Here is a 17,138-nt window from a genome sequence, read left to right as displayed (position 1 = left end):
AGGATAGATAAATCTCTAGGTCACTGATGTTGCAGATCCACTGGTCACCCTCAACTGGTTTGCCCTGCCTGTCAAAGTGGTTTACTGGGGTGTGGCAATGTTAATGTTAACAACGACTTGGAGTTTCAGGTAACAGCTGGGTGAAAGGTATGGACTAACACAGAATGAGTTCGGACTAACCTTCGAAGAGTACAGCAAAACTCTCTGTGAGAGGCGCTGACCCAGTTCATCAGCCATGAATGAATTTTGAAATATAAACCTCAAAGTGTGCAAGTATTGAATTATGCTGAGCAATTGCATTAATAATTATTACTGTAGCACATTTATATTAACAAGTGTTTCCATCTTAATGAACAGCTCAACTGATTCAAAATTGGCACAGACACTAATGGATAATGGTATGATTGATTCTAATTTTGCTACCTTCTCTTGTCTTACATATGTTAATGACTGAATTTCCATTTATTGTCTACTTAGTGAGTTTTGATAGATGTACTTCAGCAGTCTGCAGGATATAATAGTTACTAAATTAACACTAGAAGGAGTAGGATTTTGCCAGCAGCAGGTAACAGGCCAGGGTAATAATGGGGATGATGGTGACAGATAATAAGAGAGTTTTATATGAATATTGATGGGTAATAATTGCTGAAGATATTAAATCCTTGAGATATGGCTCATTTAGAATAGATTACAAAAGCAGCTCATTTGGAATTCCTTTCTTTTATTTCTAGGGGTCATGTGTTCAGTTTGCTAAAGAGTCTACACTTGTCACTGTTTACATCTGATTAAAGGTGATGACAGCAGTGGAAATAGATATTTATATAGCACCTTTAATGTGATAAAATGTCCCAGCAACTCATACGAGCAGTAAAAAACAAAATATGGACTAAAGTAATATTAGGTCAGATGGCCAACATTTTGGTCAAATAGGTAGGTTTTGAAGAGTTCCCTAAAGCAGGAAAGGAGAAGCTAAGAGATGTAGGGAGAATATTCCAGAGCTTAGTGCCAAGACAACTGAGTGTGCAACTACCAACAATAGAGACATCAAAATTGGGGATTCACAGGAGGCCAGAATTAGAGGACTCTGCTGTCTTGGCAGGTACTAGGGCCGAAGGAGATTATACAGAGCTGGGAATGGTTTTGAAAACAAAAGGAGAATTTTTCACGTAATGAAGTCATAGAGATGTTACACCATGGAAACAGATCCTTCGGTCCAACTTGTCCATTCCGACCAGATATCCTAAATTAATCTAGTCCCATTTGCCAGCACTTGGACCATATTCCTTTCAATCATTACTATTCATATACACATCCAGGTGCCTCTTAAATGTTGCAATTGGACCAGCCTCCACCACTTCCTCTGGCAGCTCATTCCATACATGTACCACCCTCTGCGTGAAAAAGTTGCCCCTTAGGTCTCTTTTATATCTTTCCCTGCTCACCCTAAACCTATGCCCTCTAGTTCTGGACTCCCCTACCCCAGGGAAAAGACTTTGTCTATTTATCCTATCCATGCCCCTCATGATTTTATAAACCTCTATAAGGTCATCCCTCAGCCTCCAATACTCCAGGGAAAACAGCCTCAGCCTATTCAGCCTCTCCACAAGCACAGAGGTGATAAGTAAACCAGGGGCAGTAGTGTTTTGGATGACCTCAAGTTTTTGGGGCATGGAATGTGGGAGATCAGCCAGGAGTAGACTGGCAGAGTCCGGTGTCAAGCAAAAGAATTATTGAGGATTTGTCAGCAACTGAGACATAAGGTAATGTTAGTTCAGATTATTTAGATGGAAAGGCACAGTCTTCATAATGGCATGCAAATATTAGTCAGAAGCTCATTTTAAATTCAAATGTGACATCAAGGTTGTGAGCAGACTGGTTCCATCACAGATGATGGTTAGAGACAGAGACTGTGTGTGTGTGTGTGTGTGTGTGTGTGTGTGTGTGTGTGTGTGTGTGTGTGTGTGTGTGTGTGTGTGTGTGTGTGTGTGTGTGTGTGTGTGTGTGTGTGTGAAGGAGAGACGAACTTGGGAACACTGAAATAGAGTTTGGAACAGAGACCAAACACAACGGCTTCAGTCTTTCCAATGTATAGTTGGAGGAATTTTCTGCAGTCTGATATCAGACAATCAGTTTGATAATTTAGCTGCAGTGAGGAGTTGAGAGTGGTGCTAATGAGATAGAGGTGGGTGTCTTCAATGTACATATGAAATCTAATGCTGTGTTTTCATGTGATGCGGCTGAGGGCAATATATAGATGAGAAATAGTATGGGAAAACTAATAAAGATCATGGATCCATTGTCGATTGTCAGAAAAACCCGTCTAGTTCACCAATGTCCTTTAGGGAAGGAAACTGCTATCCTTACCTGGTCTGGACTAAATGTGACCTAGACCTACAGCAATGTGATTAACTCTTAATTGCCCTCTGGACAATAAATGCTGGCCTAGCCAGGGATGTCCTCATCCTATGAAGGAATGAAAAAAACTTCAAATGTCCTCTCACACCAAAAAATATAAATGTTAACATGCGTTTAAGTCAGTATAAATTACAAACTACTTATGAAGACATTGTGTATTTCACAATGAAACTTGTTGGCACAATATAGCCTGAAGATAATTAGGTGAACTATTCCTTGCCACATTGCAACATTTATTTATGATTTACCACAAAATTAGCATTGCTTTTCCTCTTGTCACCTTATAATTGTGTTTTTTTTTGTGATTCAAAAATCTGATAAAGCTTGCAGCACAAGTTGAAATTTGTTTCAAATAGCATCCCACAGCTTAATATTACGTTGCATTTTTGGAAATGTTCCAGAACAAGGTGGGCCGCTCAAGAATGTTGTAGACCTGCACCAACTTTCCCCTTTCCGCTGTATGCATGCGTTGAGATATAGGTATGCTTGAGTGAACAAAGCAATGTGTGCCTAAAGTAGTGAGTTCATCTTTGTTCCAGGTCTACGTTCTGGAAGTGAACTTCAGTGAAACCTTTAGGCAAAGAGGACAAAGTTTCTTTGTCAACATTGCTTGTGCCTCCCGCCACACACACGTCTTCCAACTGCAGAAACCACTGATCTCCTCCAAAAATAGTAAAAGATAAAATTAAATGAAAAGTTTACTTCCAACCCCATTTCATCCTTGAGCTGAGACTTTCCAGATAGCAGCTATTTCAATAGATCTCTGAGAACTTCAGACAAGATTTAAACGCTGCTTTTCATTACTTCCTTCCGTCTCCTACTCATACCACTTCACCCCCATCTGCACAAGTTCTATAACCTTTAGCGGGATTGATTTAAAAAATATGTAGAACAGATAACTGATTTGTAAAACAATTGCTGTTCTTCTCACTTAACACTTACACTGGATGGCAGGCTGCCTCACAGTACCAGGGACCTGGGTTTGATTCCACCCTTGGGTGACTGTCTAAGTGGACTTTGCACATTGTCCCTGTCTATGTGAGTTTCCTCCCACAGTGGATTGGCCAGGCTAAATCGTCCAGGGATGTGCAAGGTATGTCTGTTAGTAAATTTGGGAGCACGGGGAATAGAGTGGGTCCAGGTGAGCTGCTCTTTAAAGAGTTGGTCCAGACTTGATGGGCTGTATGACCTCTGTTTGCACTGTAAGAGTTTTATGATTCAAAACATATGCAAAATATAACAGTTTGATATATGCATGAGTTTGAAGTGGTGACCCTGAATTGATTGTATTTAGCAAATTTGCTGTGCAAATATTAGATTAGATTAGATTACTTACAGTGTGGAAACAGGCCCTTCGGCCCAACAAGTCCACACCGACCCGCCGAAGCACAACCCACCCATACCCCTACATTTACCCCTTACCTAACACTACGGACAATTTAGCATGGCAAATTCACCTGACCCGCACATCTTTGGACTGTGGGAGGAAACCGGAGCACCCGGAGGAAACCCACGCAGACACGGGGAGAACGTGCAAACTCCACACAGTCAGTCGCCTGAGGCGGGAATTGAACCCAGGTCCCTGGCGCTGTGAGGCAGCAGTGCTAACGACTGTGCCACCGTGCGGCCCTAAAGTGAACATTCTCAAGTGAACATTCCTATATCTTATCCGATGTCTTATATCAGCTGAGCATTCATTCAGATGCCAGCAGTAATCAGTCTCATCATTTTGGGAAAGTCAATGTGTTTCAATCACATTAGAATTGTCTGCCCTATTTTTGTTTTTAAGTATATGTCCTGGATATCGTTAATAATTTCAGTTCAATTTCTAGATAAAGTGATTGGGATGGTGACCAATACTTTGAGGAAAAAAAGATTACCATTTACTGGCATTTATACAGCTTTGAGATCCAATGTGGTGAGTAATAGCATAAGAACAAAATTTCTAAACTTTAATGTATGATTGTAAATTCCTCCATATATAGCATCAGCCCATTGGCCATTAATGGTTTATATGTTTTGTTACATAAATAGTTTGAATTTGCTATCTCATTTTACTTTCAAGCAATATTGGATGATTAATGTCTCAAAACCATCTAAGCAAAAATTGTATAAACCCCCCACTTTTAATTTTCTTCCAATCTTTATTCTCCGTGGGATCCTTTAAGAATGTATTCATTCTGACTATGAGGGGTTTGAGGAGGGTAGATCCCAAAGGGATGAAGCCGCGATGCTGGAACCTTCCTGAATCAGTCCCTCAATTACATGAGCTTGCAGCGTGTCCTGTCTCTGACCTGACCTTCTCAAAAATAGTACTGACAGCTGGGTGATTGGGAGACTGCTGTGCCGGTGGGCAAATTGCAAGGGATCAAGACAGTCTGGGACACTGGAGTTGATGTCAGCCATGACCAACCTCTCAAAGTACTTCATAATTATTGATGTCAGAGGCACCAGGCAGTAGTCTTTGAGGAACGCTGCGTGATTTTTCTTTGGCACCAGGATGATACTTAGGAGCAGCAAATACTTTGGTAAACTTACAAACAGGAAGATTGGGGTAGATAGAAAGTATTCCTGACATGTTGTGAGTCTTAATTTAGAATCGACAAGATTAAGATTGTTGTGAACAGAAATGGTGCAAAAGGGACAAAAGTTACTGGGAAATGCATTACTTGGCACACAGACACATACGCACACACAGTCACAGGCACAGGGACACAAGGACATACATACATGCACACTAACATGCAGACACATTCTGTCAACATCATGTCAACTAGAAATATCCAACTGCCTTGCTGAAATATTAGGCTGGATATAGTGTTTAATGAATCAAAGCAGGTCCTTAAGGACAGGATGTACCCATTGAGAGATTTAATGTAGGTTCTGAGATAAATCTGGGGCCTTTAGAGCTCCCTGCACACCTCACCCAGAGTGAAAGAGAATTTAATTGGAAATTAACATGCAAATTGTAGTTATCTTCCATCTTGAGGATTACAAAATGATTCGGATCAGTATGGGGAGGTGATATCTGAGTGGTATTATTGGTAGACGATTAATCCACAGAGCCAGGTAATGCTTTGGGGACTTGGGTTTGAAACCCACCATGGCAGATGGTGTTTGAATTCAAAATAAAAACAGCTGGGATTAAGAGTCTAGTGATGACGATGAATCCATTGTTGACTGGCGGAAAAACCCACCCGGTTGACTAATGTCCTTTAGGGAAGGAAAGTGCTATCATTACATTGTCCGGCCTACATGTGACTCCAGACCCTCAGCAATGTGGTTGACTCTTAAAGAATATAACAAGAAAGTATGTTTCATTTAACAGTACCCATGTGGACAGTGAGAAGAAGTGGCAGAGGATTTTAGATGCTGGTAGAGGGTTACATGGAAGAGTATAATATTAAGATTTGTTTCAAGGAACACAGATGACACCCCTCCCCCACTCCCAGAAGAAGTACTGGCTGTCTTGCCTGCCAAAAGCCTGTGCTTTGAAAGATGCTGGGATGTTTGCCAGTCCCCACCCTTCCTTGCAGACCAAAGAATGGCAGCTGAGAGAAAATGAGGTCTTTAAGTGACCATTAATTCTCTCCTTCAGAGCTCTCAATAGGCCTTAGTGTGGACATGCTGCCTTACCTGTCTGCTGATCAACAAGGGACAGTGTATGGTGGACAAAAAGGCAAGAGACTGGTCATATGCGTCATTTTATGTGCCCCTCATCTTCAGATAGGCCAGCAGAGGGCCTACAAAATTGAACACATGGACACACTGAAGCAAGCCTATGTACCATGGCAATGATGGTTTATTTAGCTGTAATAGGGATCTAAATGGTAAGTAAGGGAGTGATTCATTGTTAACATTGCCATTGTTTGTCAGCAAATTGCTTCACCAGACATTCTCTCTTTACTGTTTCAGGTTATCAGAAAGGCTAGCAATGAAGTTGTTCAAACTGGACGGCGATTAATGACCACAGATTCAACTAGCTCTGTGCTGTACCCACCCCTGAATGTAACAAATGGTACAAATACATGCATTCTTTTCCATGCAACCAGACTGCAATTAACAGCCAATGGAACATTGATCGACTTGACCAACAAAACTTTCATATCCAATTCAGTGGACTCCACAAACTCTATGTGTTCAACCACTAATACCACGTAAGTTGAAGAAATAATAAAGACAGACATCACTTCCTTTTGTCTGAGCAGCTGATTTTTATCCCACCTCATTAAACAATTTGCAATGTGAGGTCATATTCCTGAATACCTGGTAACAACTGTCTGAATTGCACTTTTACCAGCATGGGTATGAGTTTGTCCAAGTTTATGAGGTGTATGGGGTTGAGAGTATGGGTATGAGTCCATCCTGCTATCTTGTTTACTTTATTTTGCTGATTATAATTTGGTTATAATTATGAAGTATTCTTTTTCCATATACTTGGACCTCATATTCTAGAGTGGAGGCATTAGGACACAGAAAGATGCAAGTTGGGCGTTCATGTCTATTACCAGTTCTCTGGGTGTAATACAGTCAGTCCCATTTACCCACTCTATCCCCATAGCCATGCAAATACATTTCAGTTGAGTTCCTATCCAAATTCATTTTCAAATTGTTGATCACCTCTGCTACCACAACCGTATAGGTAGGTATCATCAGTTTATCACCACTCATTGCATAAGAAATGTTTTTCCTTATCATTACTGTGATGATGCTGTGATTTTAAGAGATGTGTTTGTCCTGGTTTCTTTTAGAGAGAGATAAGGGGACAGGTGCCAAACAATCTATGAGAAGAGAAGCAATGTTTTAAACTGTGGGTGTTTTTATTTTAAAGACTGGAACAATAGAAGCATTCTGAATGGGTGTGGTCAAGCTCCCAGAGAACCAAGGATTTTAGGTTTAACTTTCAGCTGCTATTGCTGGGGTCTCGACAGGATTGGAAAGCAATGAATCTCTCCTGGGAGAAAGTGAGGACCGCAGATGCTGGAGATCAGAGTCTAGAGTCTGGTGCTGCAAAACTCACAGCAGGTCAGGCAGTATCTAAGGAGCAGGAGAATTGATGTTTCGCACATAAGCCCTTCATCAGGAATCTCTCCTTGGCTGCTACTCACTCTCTCTCTCTCAGTTTTCTCTGGATGCTTTTCATCCTGGGCTGCTGGAGTTGCATGTGCGATAATTTCTATTTTTCTGAATTTGCCTTTTGCCAAGGGTGTGTTTATGAAATGTTACTATATTGGAACAGTTACTGTTCAGTATTAAAATAATTTATTATTCTGATAATTTTTCCAATAGAGTTAAGTTATTCCAGGTTCCTCTTTCTTTTGTTATATTTTAACTATGGTGCTTGACTAAATTGTTTTTTGCTTTAGGTTGAATAGTTTGACCAATGTAATTGCATCTGGAACACAGCACTTCATACTTAGCTTTAAAATGGAAAGTCGTCAGGGTCTAGGCTACCTTCTTATTATAATTTGAGGTGATCTGATCTGGTCCATAACAGTAAACTTGTATCTCTTGCACAAAGCCTTAAATCTGTGTTTTCTCTGTGGTTCTATGAGCTAATTGGAAGAACTTTACTTTACCCATATTATCAGATCTCCCCTTTGCTCCAGGAGCAGCTTCATCCCAGCTCCTCAGATCCTTATTTTATAGGTAACGTTCAGGCTAGCTCTCTATAGATTTGACCTTCCTGTGCCCAAAGCACATAGTGGGGGTATTACAAATTGAAGAGTTGATGAATGGATCTCAGCAGAATTTAAAGGGTCACTGATGATCCTGAAAGTTATCCTGCAATAAACTGGAAAACTGCCCCATTTAACTTGATAAGTTTGGAATTACAGTACAGCTCCATGATATCCTGCAGAGAGATGATTATTTTGTAGGTGTAAGCTTCCCGATAACAAACAGTGGGACTAGAGCAGCATAAATGTGTGTGAGAATGCAAGAGAATGTTATCTCTTTCAGAAGCTGGCAATATGCAAGAAATAACTTCTGGCATCTGAGTTATGTTTTACTCTAAATTTGTTGCATAACATCACAATGACCATGAGCTTTACTTTGCTAACTTTATCATTTTCTAAATGTATAGGAATGCTTATTTTCTAAGGGAATGGTGTACTGTTACCTATGACATTTCTGTACTGTTTTAGGGATGCAATGTGGTGTCAGGTTGGGGGAAGGGAAAATGAGGAAACTGGTGAAGTCCACATTGATGCCATGGGGTTGAAGGGGCCCAAGGCGAAAGATGAGGTGTTTTTCCTCAAGGCATCGGATGATGAGGGAGCAGCGATGGAGGAGGCCTAGGACCTGCATGTCCTCAGCAGAGTGGGAGGGGGATGTTCGGCCATGGGGCAGTGGGGTTGATAGGTGTGGGTGTCCTGGGTGTCTCTGAAGCACTCTGTGAGAAGGCGTCCGGTCTCCCCACTGTAGGGGAGACCACATTGGGAGTAATGGATACAATAAATGTATGGAAGTGCAGGTGAAAATTTATTGGATGTGGAAGGCTGCTTTTGGGCTTTGGATGGAGGGTGAGGAGAGGTGGTATGGGCGGAGGTTTTGCAATTCCTGCAGTGGCAGGGGAATGTGCCAGGAGACCGGACGTCTTCTCACAGAGCGTTTCAGAGGAGACCGAGCGCCTTCTCACAGAGCGCTTCAGAGGAGACCAGACAGCTTCTTGCAGAGCGCTTTAGACTACATCTCTGGGACACCCGCATCTATCAATCCCACTGCCCCGTGGTTGACCATTTCAACTCCCCCTCCACTCTGCGGAGAACACAGGTCCTGGGCCTCCTCCATTCCCACTCCCTCACCACTCGACGCCTGGAGGAAGAAAGCCTCATCTTCCGCCTCAGGACTCTTCAACCCCATGGCATCAATGTGGACTTCACCAGTTTCCTCATTTCCCCTCCCCCCAACTTACCCCAGTTCCAACCTTCCAGTTCAGCACCGTCCTCATGACCTGTCCCACCTGTCCACCTTCCTTCCTACCTATCTGTTCTACCCTCCGCTCTGACCTATCACCTTTACCCCCACCTCCATCCACCTATTGCACTCTCAGCTACCTTCTCCCCAGCCCCACCCCCCCCCTCCCATTTATCTCTCCACCCCCAAGTTCCCAGCCTCATTCTTGATGAAGTGCTTTTGCCCAAAATGTTGATTTTCCTGCTCCTAGGATGCTGCCTGACCTGCTGTGCTTTTCCAGATCCACTCTAATCTCCAGCACCTGCAGTGGGCACTTCCAACCTGCAGTGAGGTGTCAGCCTAGACGTGTTTCTGTAGGTACTGTAGGAGGTTATATTATTTGTCAGTCATATCTTTATTCTAATCATACAACTTTCTGCTTTCATTGGACATTAATATTCCAATCTGATCCAAGTTATGTTTATCTCGTGCTTTCAAATTTAAGTTTAGATTTCTGACTTTAGGTTTAAGGCTTATTTTGGTAAAGCGACCTTATGTTATGTATCTTACTTTAGATTATCGCTCAAGTATTCACTTCAAAAAATTCCACTCATCCATGTTAATACTCTGGAGATCAGGTAATTTTCATGCCATTTCTGATTTAGTGGCAGAGATTTGCTTTTATGCAATCAAAAGTTTTTTCTACATCTATTTAATATGGTAACAGCTTTCAAACTGAACTGATAAACGCCTTAAATAGCAGCTGGCTCTTGACAAATATGTAGTTACATCTGTTTTAAACAAAACTAACTTTACTTATATAAAACTAGTTAACAAAACAAGCACTAATGTAACACCACAGTGTGTCAGTGCTGTACGTAGACCTAGTTCTTTCCTTACTTCTTAATTTCACACGAGAGTTCCCTTATACATTATTAAGGGGCCGTCTATTTATCCTGCTGGGATCAAAAAAAATTTGTCACAGTTTGGTTTCTTCGCAAAGTTTCATATATTTTCTGAGGTATAAAACTTCATGGAGATCCTCCTATTAGCTTTTGGCCAAACAACCCTCCAACTTAACATCAAAACCTCATTCCTAAGGACTTCACAATTCAAATTTGGCCTCACTTCATGCATGCTCAGTGATTTTAAAACTCATGGACATGCCTACAGTTCCTAATGGCCATTTTGTTCCTTGTCTTGGCTTTGAACAGACATGAATTGCTTTTCCCAATACGTTCTCGGGCTATCTGCCATTCATTGTAACTGTTACTGTAGATTTCGCCCTGTAGCCTCAAGCTGGGGAAAACTTGCAGCCTCTTTTCTCCTCACTAACTGTTCCTCCAAGTGCAACGTAAACCTGTAGTATGTGATGTCTGACAAAGTTAGTATTTTGCACTTATCTACATATCAATTCAGTTCATCAACTAAAAGCTGCTGTTTTCAAAAAACATGTGAAATATGAAATCTGATAGTTGCAGCAATTTGTAAGTTAACAATGTTACAAGGGCATCCTCCATTATTAATATGGACATTGAAGTTTCTGATATAAGAAATTAACGGGAAACAAGTTTGGATGCTCTATGTTACTTATTGATGATCATCAAGACTATACATTATATTTAAATGCAATGGGATTAGTGGGTAGGTAGTATTGGTAACAAGACCTTCAAACATAATTTCTTCACAATTTTAGGTTCATACATTTTCTTCCTTTATATATACACTTTTACTTCATATTATCACTATTCAATGTCACAGCATGATGTATCAATGAATGTGGGCCTCTCTTAACTTCATTGGTTGCTATCACTGTCTCATCTACTCCTTACCTATAACTATTTCTTTATAAATTAATTTATTTACTGTTTTCATTGTCATTTGAAGCAAATTTGTCACAAGGGCCTAACAACTCATGAACATTGTTAATCTGGTCCATTGGCGTGGTAGTTTTTCTGCCACATTATAGGAAAACTAAATTCTTTTGAACACTTCATTTACCAAGCATTATGATGGTGTGCAAAATGGTTTGGATGTTTTGATTTCCTTCAAAGGTTTTTAATGAGGAACAAGTTCTACACTGGATCAGCTCGAAACTGGTTCAAATTGGATTTTGTTGAAATTGTGCAGGATGAGCTCCATGTCGCAGTGTTTAATGTGTCTGGTATCTCAGCACCACAGGAGTATTCCTTTCACTGTCAACTTGTAGGAACCAGCTGGCTTGATGGTGTGACTTTCATCCCTGCTAACAAGGCAGCTGAAGTTTGGACTATCACCATTTCTGAATTTCAGGTAACTAGGTGACAATGAATAAATTCATCCATGGAACTCTATTATTAAGAAGCACAATTATTGATTTAATGGCAGGTTTGAAAAATTCAAAAATGTTTGCTTTCTACCAAACCTTATAATATTCAAATAAATAAAAGCTAAAATTTTCATTCACAATAGTTTTGGGTGAGTTGCCTTAAAAGTCATACTAATTTTAACTATTATGAGAAGCCAATACACTAGCCAGCACACGGTCACTTTCGGTTTTGATGTTTGCGCTTTCTTATCAGAGAAAATGAAAATGAGGTCTTCTGAAAAGTGATGCATTACAGTATCGTCAATACAAGAGGCAGTAATGCTGCTTCCTGCAGCCGCTTATGCATTATTGGCACTTTCACACGTTGTGAACAGAATCTGCTATCCTTTGCCTCATGTGGAGTAGGAAATAGTAGAATCTGCAATCTAGTGCGCAAGTGAGCTACATTTCAATGGCATCTATTTGCCGTTGGGTCTGCTGATTAAGAAGAATTGAAGATGTAGCTCCTTAGCATAAGCTATATTGCACAAACTTGGGATGTCCAAAATCTTCACATTTAAGAAAGTACTTCTTGAAATGTAGCCAGATAGCACTGGTTATGGGACAACTAATTTGCAAATAACAAGGTCCCACTGGATGTCAATTTAAAATAACAACAGAGTCTAATTCTTTTGTGGGATATGGCAATGCAATAAATCTCATAATATGTTGAGTTAGCTTGAGTTCTGCACTGTGAGAGGTGTCATTTTATCAATGGGATCTGAAATCTGCAGAAGACAGCATAAGAGTGATTGGTTACCCATCTCCATTTGTACTTGAACTGAAAGGCTTGCTATGTTGCAGAGGGCACCTAAAAGCCAACCACATTGATATAGGTCATGCCAAGTAAGGATGGCAGATAATCTTCCTTAAAGGATATCAATGAACCAGTTGAATTTTTACAACAATTGATAATAGTTTTATGGCCACCATTGCCAAGATTAGCTTTTAATTTCAGATTTACCCATGGAGTTTAAGTTCCACCAGCTACAGTGATGGGATTTGAGACCATGTCTCCAGAGCACAGTGTGCGCTGCTGTCCAGTGGTATTACCGCTCTATCTCTGTCTCCTGCAGAGTTTAGTTACCATTGGAAAATTGGCACCTCTCACAGTGCAGAACTCCAGCCAGTCAACATATTACAAGATTTATTGCATTGCTTTGTATAGAAATTAATGCAAGCTCTTGACTAAAATAGGAGCCTGTATTTCAAATTTTGTTGTTTTTATGATAATTTCTTTTCCTCAACAGATTCAGGGTTTCAATGTGAAGAATAACCTATTTTCTTATGCTGTTGACTGTACCTCATTCTTCACTCATGCAATCTGGATGGCCATGGTGACATCTCTGGTCCTTTTGTGCATCCTTATCTATGGCATCCATATGATCATGCAGCTGACAACTAATGATCGCTTCGATGATCCAAAAGGACAAGCTCTAACGATCCCCCAGACTGATTAGGTTCGTCGCTTGAGCTGAATTTGTTTTATCTCCTTTAATTATCATTTTCATTACCTTGAATCAAATCTGCATGACCTATTTTCCAGATTTTACCCTTCACAGTATGATGAAGTTGATTATAATATCCACGTACTGGACCTTTAAGACTCAGACAGACCAAATATGTATGGTACACTATGTTTCTCAAAAGCCTGGGGAACACTGGCTTGGGGAGACACCATACAAATTGCTTAAGCACTACAGTTTTCAAGCTATGAAAGAGCAGAAGTAAGAACAGCCATAAAAATGCTCACAGGGTGTAGAACCTTTTGAATGACAGTTTGGATACATGAAAGTAGGGAGATATTGGAGGGTAAAAATAAAGAACAAATATAAATGAAATGTATTTGTTTGAAACTAATTTAGGTCTGCCATGTAAGTAATAGTCTGAAGTCACATCTTGCTCCATTAGTAAACAAGAGATTGAAATTCCTGATGAAGGGCTTATGCCCGAAACGTCGAACTTCCTGTTCCTTGGATGCTGCCTAACCTGCTGAGCTTTAACCAGCAACACATTTTCAGCTGTGATCGCCAGCATCTGCAGACCTCATTTTTTACCCCAAGAGATTGAGATAACAAATTGAAAACCTAAATAAGGCAAATAAACTGAGCACTCCAACCTGTAGCAATTTATAGAGAAACCACTGATTTTTTTTTGACAGAAGTTAAATGAACTTACATTTAAACTAATTATGATAATGATGCGAGAGTGGTCCAAAGTCAATGTGAAACTCCTATTTAAGTAAAACATTTCAAATTAAGAATACAGATGATGAGTAGATTGACTTATTTAGTAAATTAAATTAGTTATCCACATGACACATTATAATTGATGTAATTGTGTTAACAGATGCATTGTCTTTCTGAACTTTAGCTCTGGTGAAGAGTCATCTAGACTTGAAACATTAGCTTGCTCTCTCTCCACGGATGCTGTCAGATCTGCTGTGATCTGCAGCATTTGTTGTTTGCAGCACTGTCTTTCTGGTAATTGCCTCCCCCCCCAAGATTTATGTTCATATCCGCAACAGCTAAAATTAAAATGTCAATTCATAATGATATAAAGTTACTTGGACGTTTGCAGGTAAATTCTGTTAACAACGGGTGAAATTTAACTGCCCAACATAACTTAATGTAGGCAGGTGATAGAGAAAATTGTCAATAGCATGAAAATCAGTGAGACTGATAGTGAGTAGTGAACATTTACTGCTGCAGTAGGAAATGTTCTTCCATATTTAGTGATGAATAATTAGTTGAAGTAATTGAAACTTTACATTGTGTTACTGAGCCAAGTAAAGTGATTTTTTTTCTCCAATTCTCTTACCACTTTGGCAAGCATTCTTAAAATTACATTAAACTCTGTTTAAACCGTCTTTATTACTTCCAATATTCTTATTAACTTAGTGAGTATTCCTTACATAACATAGCTTGGCCAAATCATCTTACCTAGAGACAAAAAATCTGCAGATACTCAAATCTAAGGTAGACAAGCAGGAGGCTAGAAGAACACAGCAAGCCAGGCAGCATCAGGAGGTGGAGAAGTCAATGTATCGGGACTGGGGGTGGGTGTAATGGGAGCTGCAGATCAAGGGGGTGTAGGGAAAGAGTGGGGATACGCCAACATAGGTAGACGGTATGACCTGGTTGGTCACTGGGAGGAATGAATCTGGTTGGTAGCAATAAGAAAGGGCCAATGACAGGAGTGGAGCTAGAAGGGTCTCTTGTTGTCATCTTAGTGAAAAGTGTGTTTTGTCCTGAAAATCTTTATGTGCAAATTTAAATTCTGACGATCTAGTTAAATAAATCCAATTTAAAGTAATTATTGTTGCTAGATGATCAGTATTGGCAATGATTTTCTAATGTAGGATGGAATGGAGTGCTGTCCAAGTACACACGGATTTATTTTAACAAAGTTTGGGATCATTTAAGTTTTAAAATGATAATGCAGATTTAATTAGAACACTGCATGGGAAAATTCTCTTCCTTTAATTTCATATAGAGAGCGGCATCATTGGCTGAACTGACTGAAATATCATATTGAAAATGAGCATGTATGTCAAAGTAAGCTGTTCCAAATCTGAACTGGAGAAGGTCATTGATGTAAAAAAAAACCCAGAACTACTGAGACCACTTCTCAACACTTCTGAATCATAAATGGATTATTTGCCAGTTTGTTTTGTCTCTAGTAGTGAAGTTGGCTCAGTAACACAAAGTTGGGCAGGGTGCAGATATGTCATATTTATGTTCCAATTTGTCAAGCTGACTGCAAAATAAATACAGGATATTTTCAACTCTACTTTTTGAAGTCATCAGCAATCAATCAAATATAGAGGTTAGTAACTTTGCAATTTCATTTTTGATTCATCACTATATATATATTTATATATATATCACTAGAGAATGGAGCTAACGCATTAAAGATGGTGTTTGTTTTACTTTTTTTTGTAAATGTAAATCAAATGTTACATAGCCTTAATTCTCAGACTCTGTGGTTACTGCACAAATGTGGAGGAAATATTAGACTGTACTAAGTTTCACTTTATATATGCTGTAGTCTGTCTCCATAGCCAAGTTTGAAATAGGCTTGTCCCTCCAGATTCATTTCACAACCTATCATTATTTGTGCTAGTAGTAAACTGGGCATGCATCTATACATTAGTCTGTCCTGAAAAAGGACTAGGCTGCAAGATACTGTTAATTATCAATGATAGTGTAATCTCATGTACTATGGTTTTGTAAGATAATTAAAATTTGTGGTGATGGAATCAGATGCTGGAACATACTGGGAATGTCATGTCAACTAATGATGATGTGATCTTCAGCAATAAATATTTTCTCTGGTAATCTGTAAAAGTGCTGGAATTTATTTAAAGTGAAACAATTTGTATGACTTTAGTTAAAATATGACAAATACAAGCCTACACTTAGATTTCCAAATTATACTGCTGGTAGATGAATTTTCACACTGTTTTTAAAAATAGAAGCTCTGAATGAAAAATGTTAATAATTGGATGGAAAAATGTTCCTATAACTTTTCTTGCAATCCCTTTCAACTATAAACATATCAGTTAATTAAGGTGTGAAAATCAGAGTGCAGATTTTAATTATATCTGGAACTGAAAGAATTAACTTTGACTGGAATCTGACTATTAGCACCTTATATATTCAGAAAGCCATTATAACTGTAAGTGCATTTTTTAAAAAAAAATTGATACTTTGGATATTCTTCATGAGCCAGATTAGCATTTATTGTCTATCCCTAGTTGTCAGGGAGATAAAAGTTGATCAATAGAGTTAATAGACATTTTCTCTAAGCTGGCTTTTCAGAGATCTTACGACGCACCTCTGGAACAGGTGAGACTTGAACCCAGGTCTCAAGACACTACCAGTGCATCTCAAGACCCCAAAAGCAACAGTTAATGACAGGTCAGATTGCATAGGATTTGCAGATTTCCTTCCTTCACTGAACCAGTTCAGAATTGACAACAATCCGACAGCAGCGTGATCAGTTACCTGTTTAGAGTTTACAGCAGAATTTAAAAAGAGAGCAGATGAATGGAATGGTTGCAGATTTCCAAGTTAGGGACATCGTTTGACGTAAAGAATGCTCACTCTGTACCAGGCCTGTGATTGTAAAACTGAAGGAACACTTCATTAGAGTTAAATTAAATAGATCCTGAAAATGCATGGGATTTTGCTATCAGTGATCGAGATAAAAGCAGCAGACCAACCTTCACTTGCCTAATCATTATAATGATTAGTGTGCGCAGTGTTAACCCTGCCATTTGTTAGCTGCTGCAAGTCTCAGCAGATGGTCCAAAGCATAGCTTGATGACACTGCATCTTTTCAAGAGGAATAAAACAATGAACTGTGGATGCTGAAAATCTGAAACAAAATCAGATATTGTGAAGGACTGGTCTGGCAGCATCTATGGAGAGAAAGCAAAGTTAACGTTTTGGGTCCAGTGATCTGAAGAGTCATA

General features: G+C 39.5%; 1 protein-coding gene across 1 annotated transcript in view; it reads left to right on the top strand.

Moving 5' to 3' along the window:
* LOC132824982 (V-type proton ATPase subunit S1-like) overlaps nucleotides 1-15,999 on the top strand; it is a 50,245-nt gene extending 34,246 nt beyond the window's left edge. Inside the window, exons 5-10 of the mRNA XM_060839930.1 lie at nucleotides 358-398; nucleotides 4,248-4,333; nucleotides 6,331-6,572; nucleotides 9,888-9,950; nucleotides 11,367-11,604; nucleotides 12,910-15,999. Of these exons, the coding sequence (XP_060695913.1) occupies nucleotides 358-398; nucleotides 4,248-4,333; nucleotides 6,331-6,572; nucleotides 9,888-9,950; nucleotides 11,367-11,604; nucleotides 12,910-13,119 (880 nt within the window). The 3' untranslated portion in view covers nucleotides 13,120-15,999. The remainder of the gene's footprint in view (nucleotides 1-357; nucleotides 399-4,247; nucleotides 4,334-6,330; nucleotides 6,573-9,887; nucleotides 9,951-11,366; nucleotides 11,605-12,909) is intronic.
* The last annotated feature ends 1,139 nt before the right edge of the window (nucleotides 16,000-17,138 follow it).

Source organism: Hemiscyllium ocellatum, chromosome 19 (genome assembly GCF_020745735.1).
Source record: "Hemiscyllium ocellatum isolate sHemOce1 chromosome 19, sHemOce1.pat.X.cur, whole genome shotgun sequence".
NCBI classification, from domain to species: domain Eukaryota; kingdom Metazoa; phylum Chordata; class Chondrichthyes; order Orectolobiformes; family Hemiscylliidae; genus Hemiscyllium; species Hemiscyllium ocellatum.
Note: the sequence above shows the minus strand (reverse complement) of the source record. Positions and strands in the feature narration are given on the sequence as shown.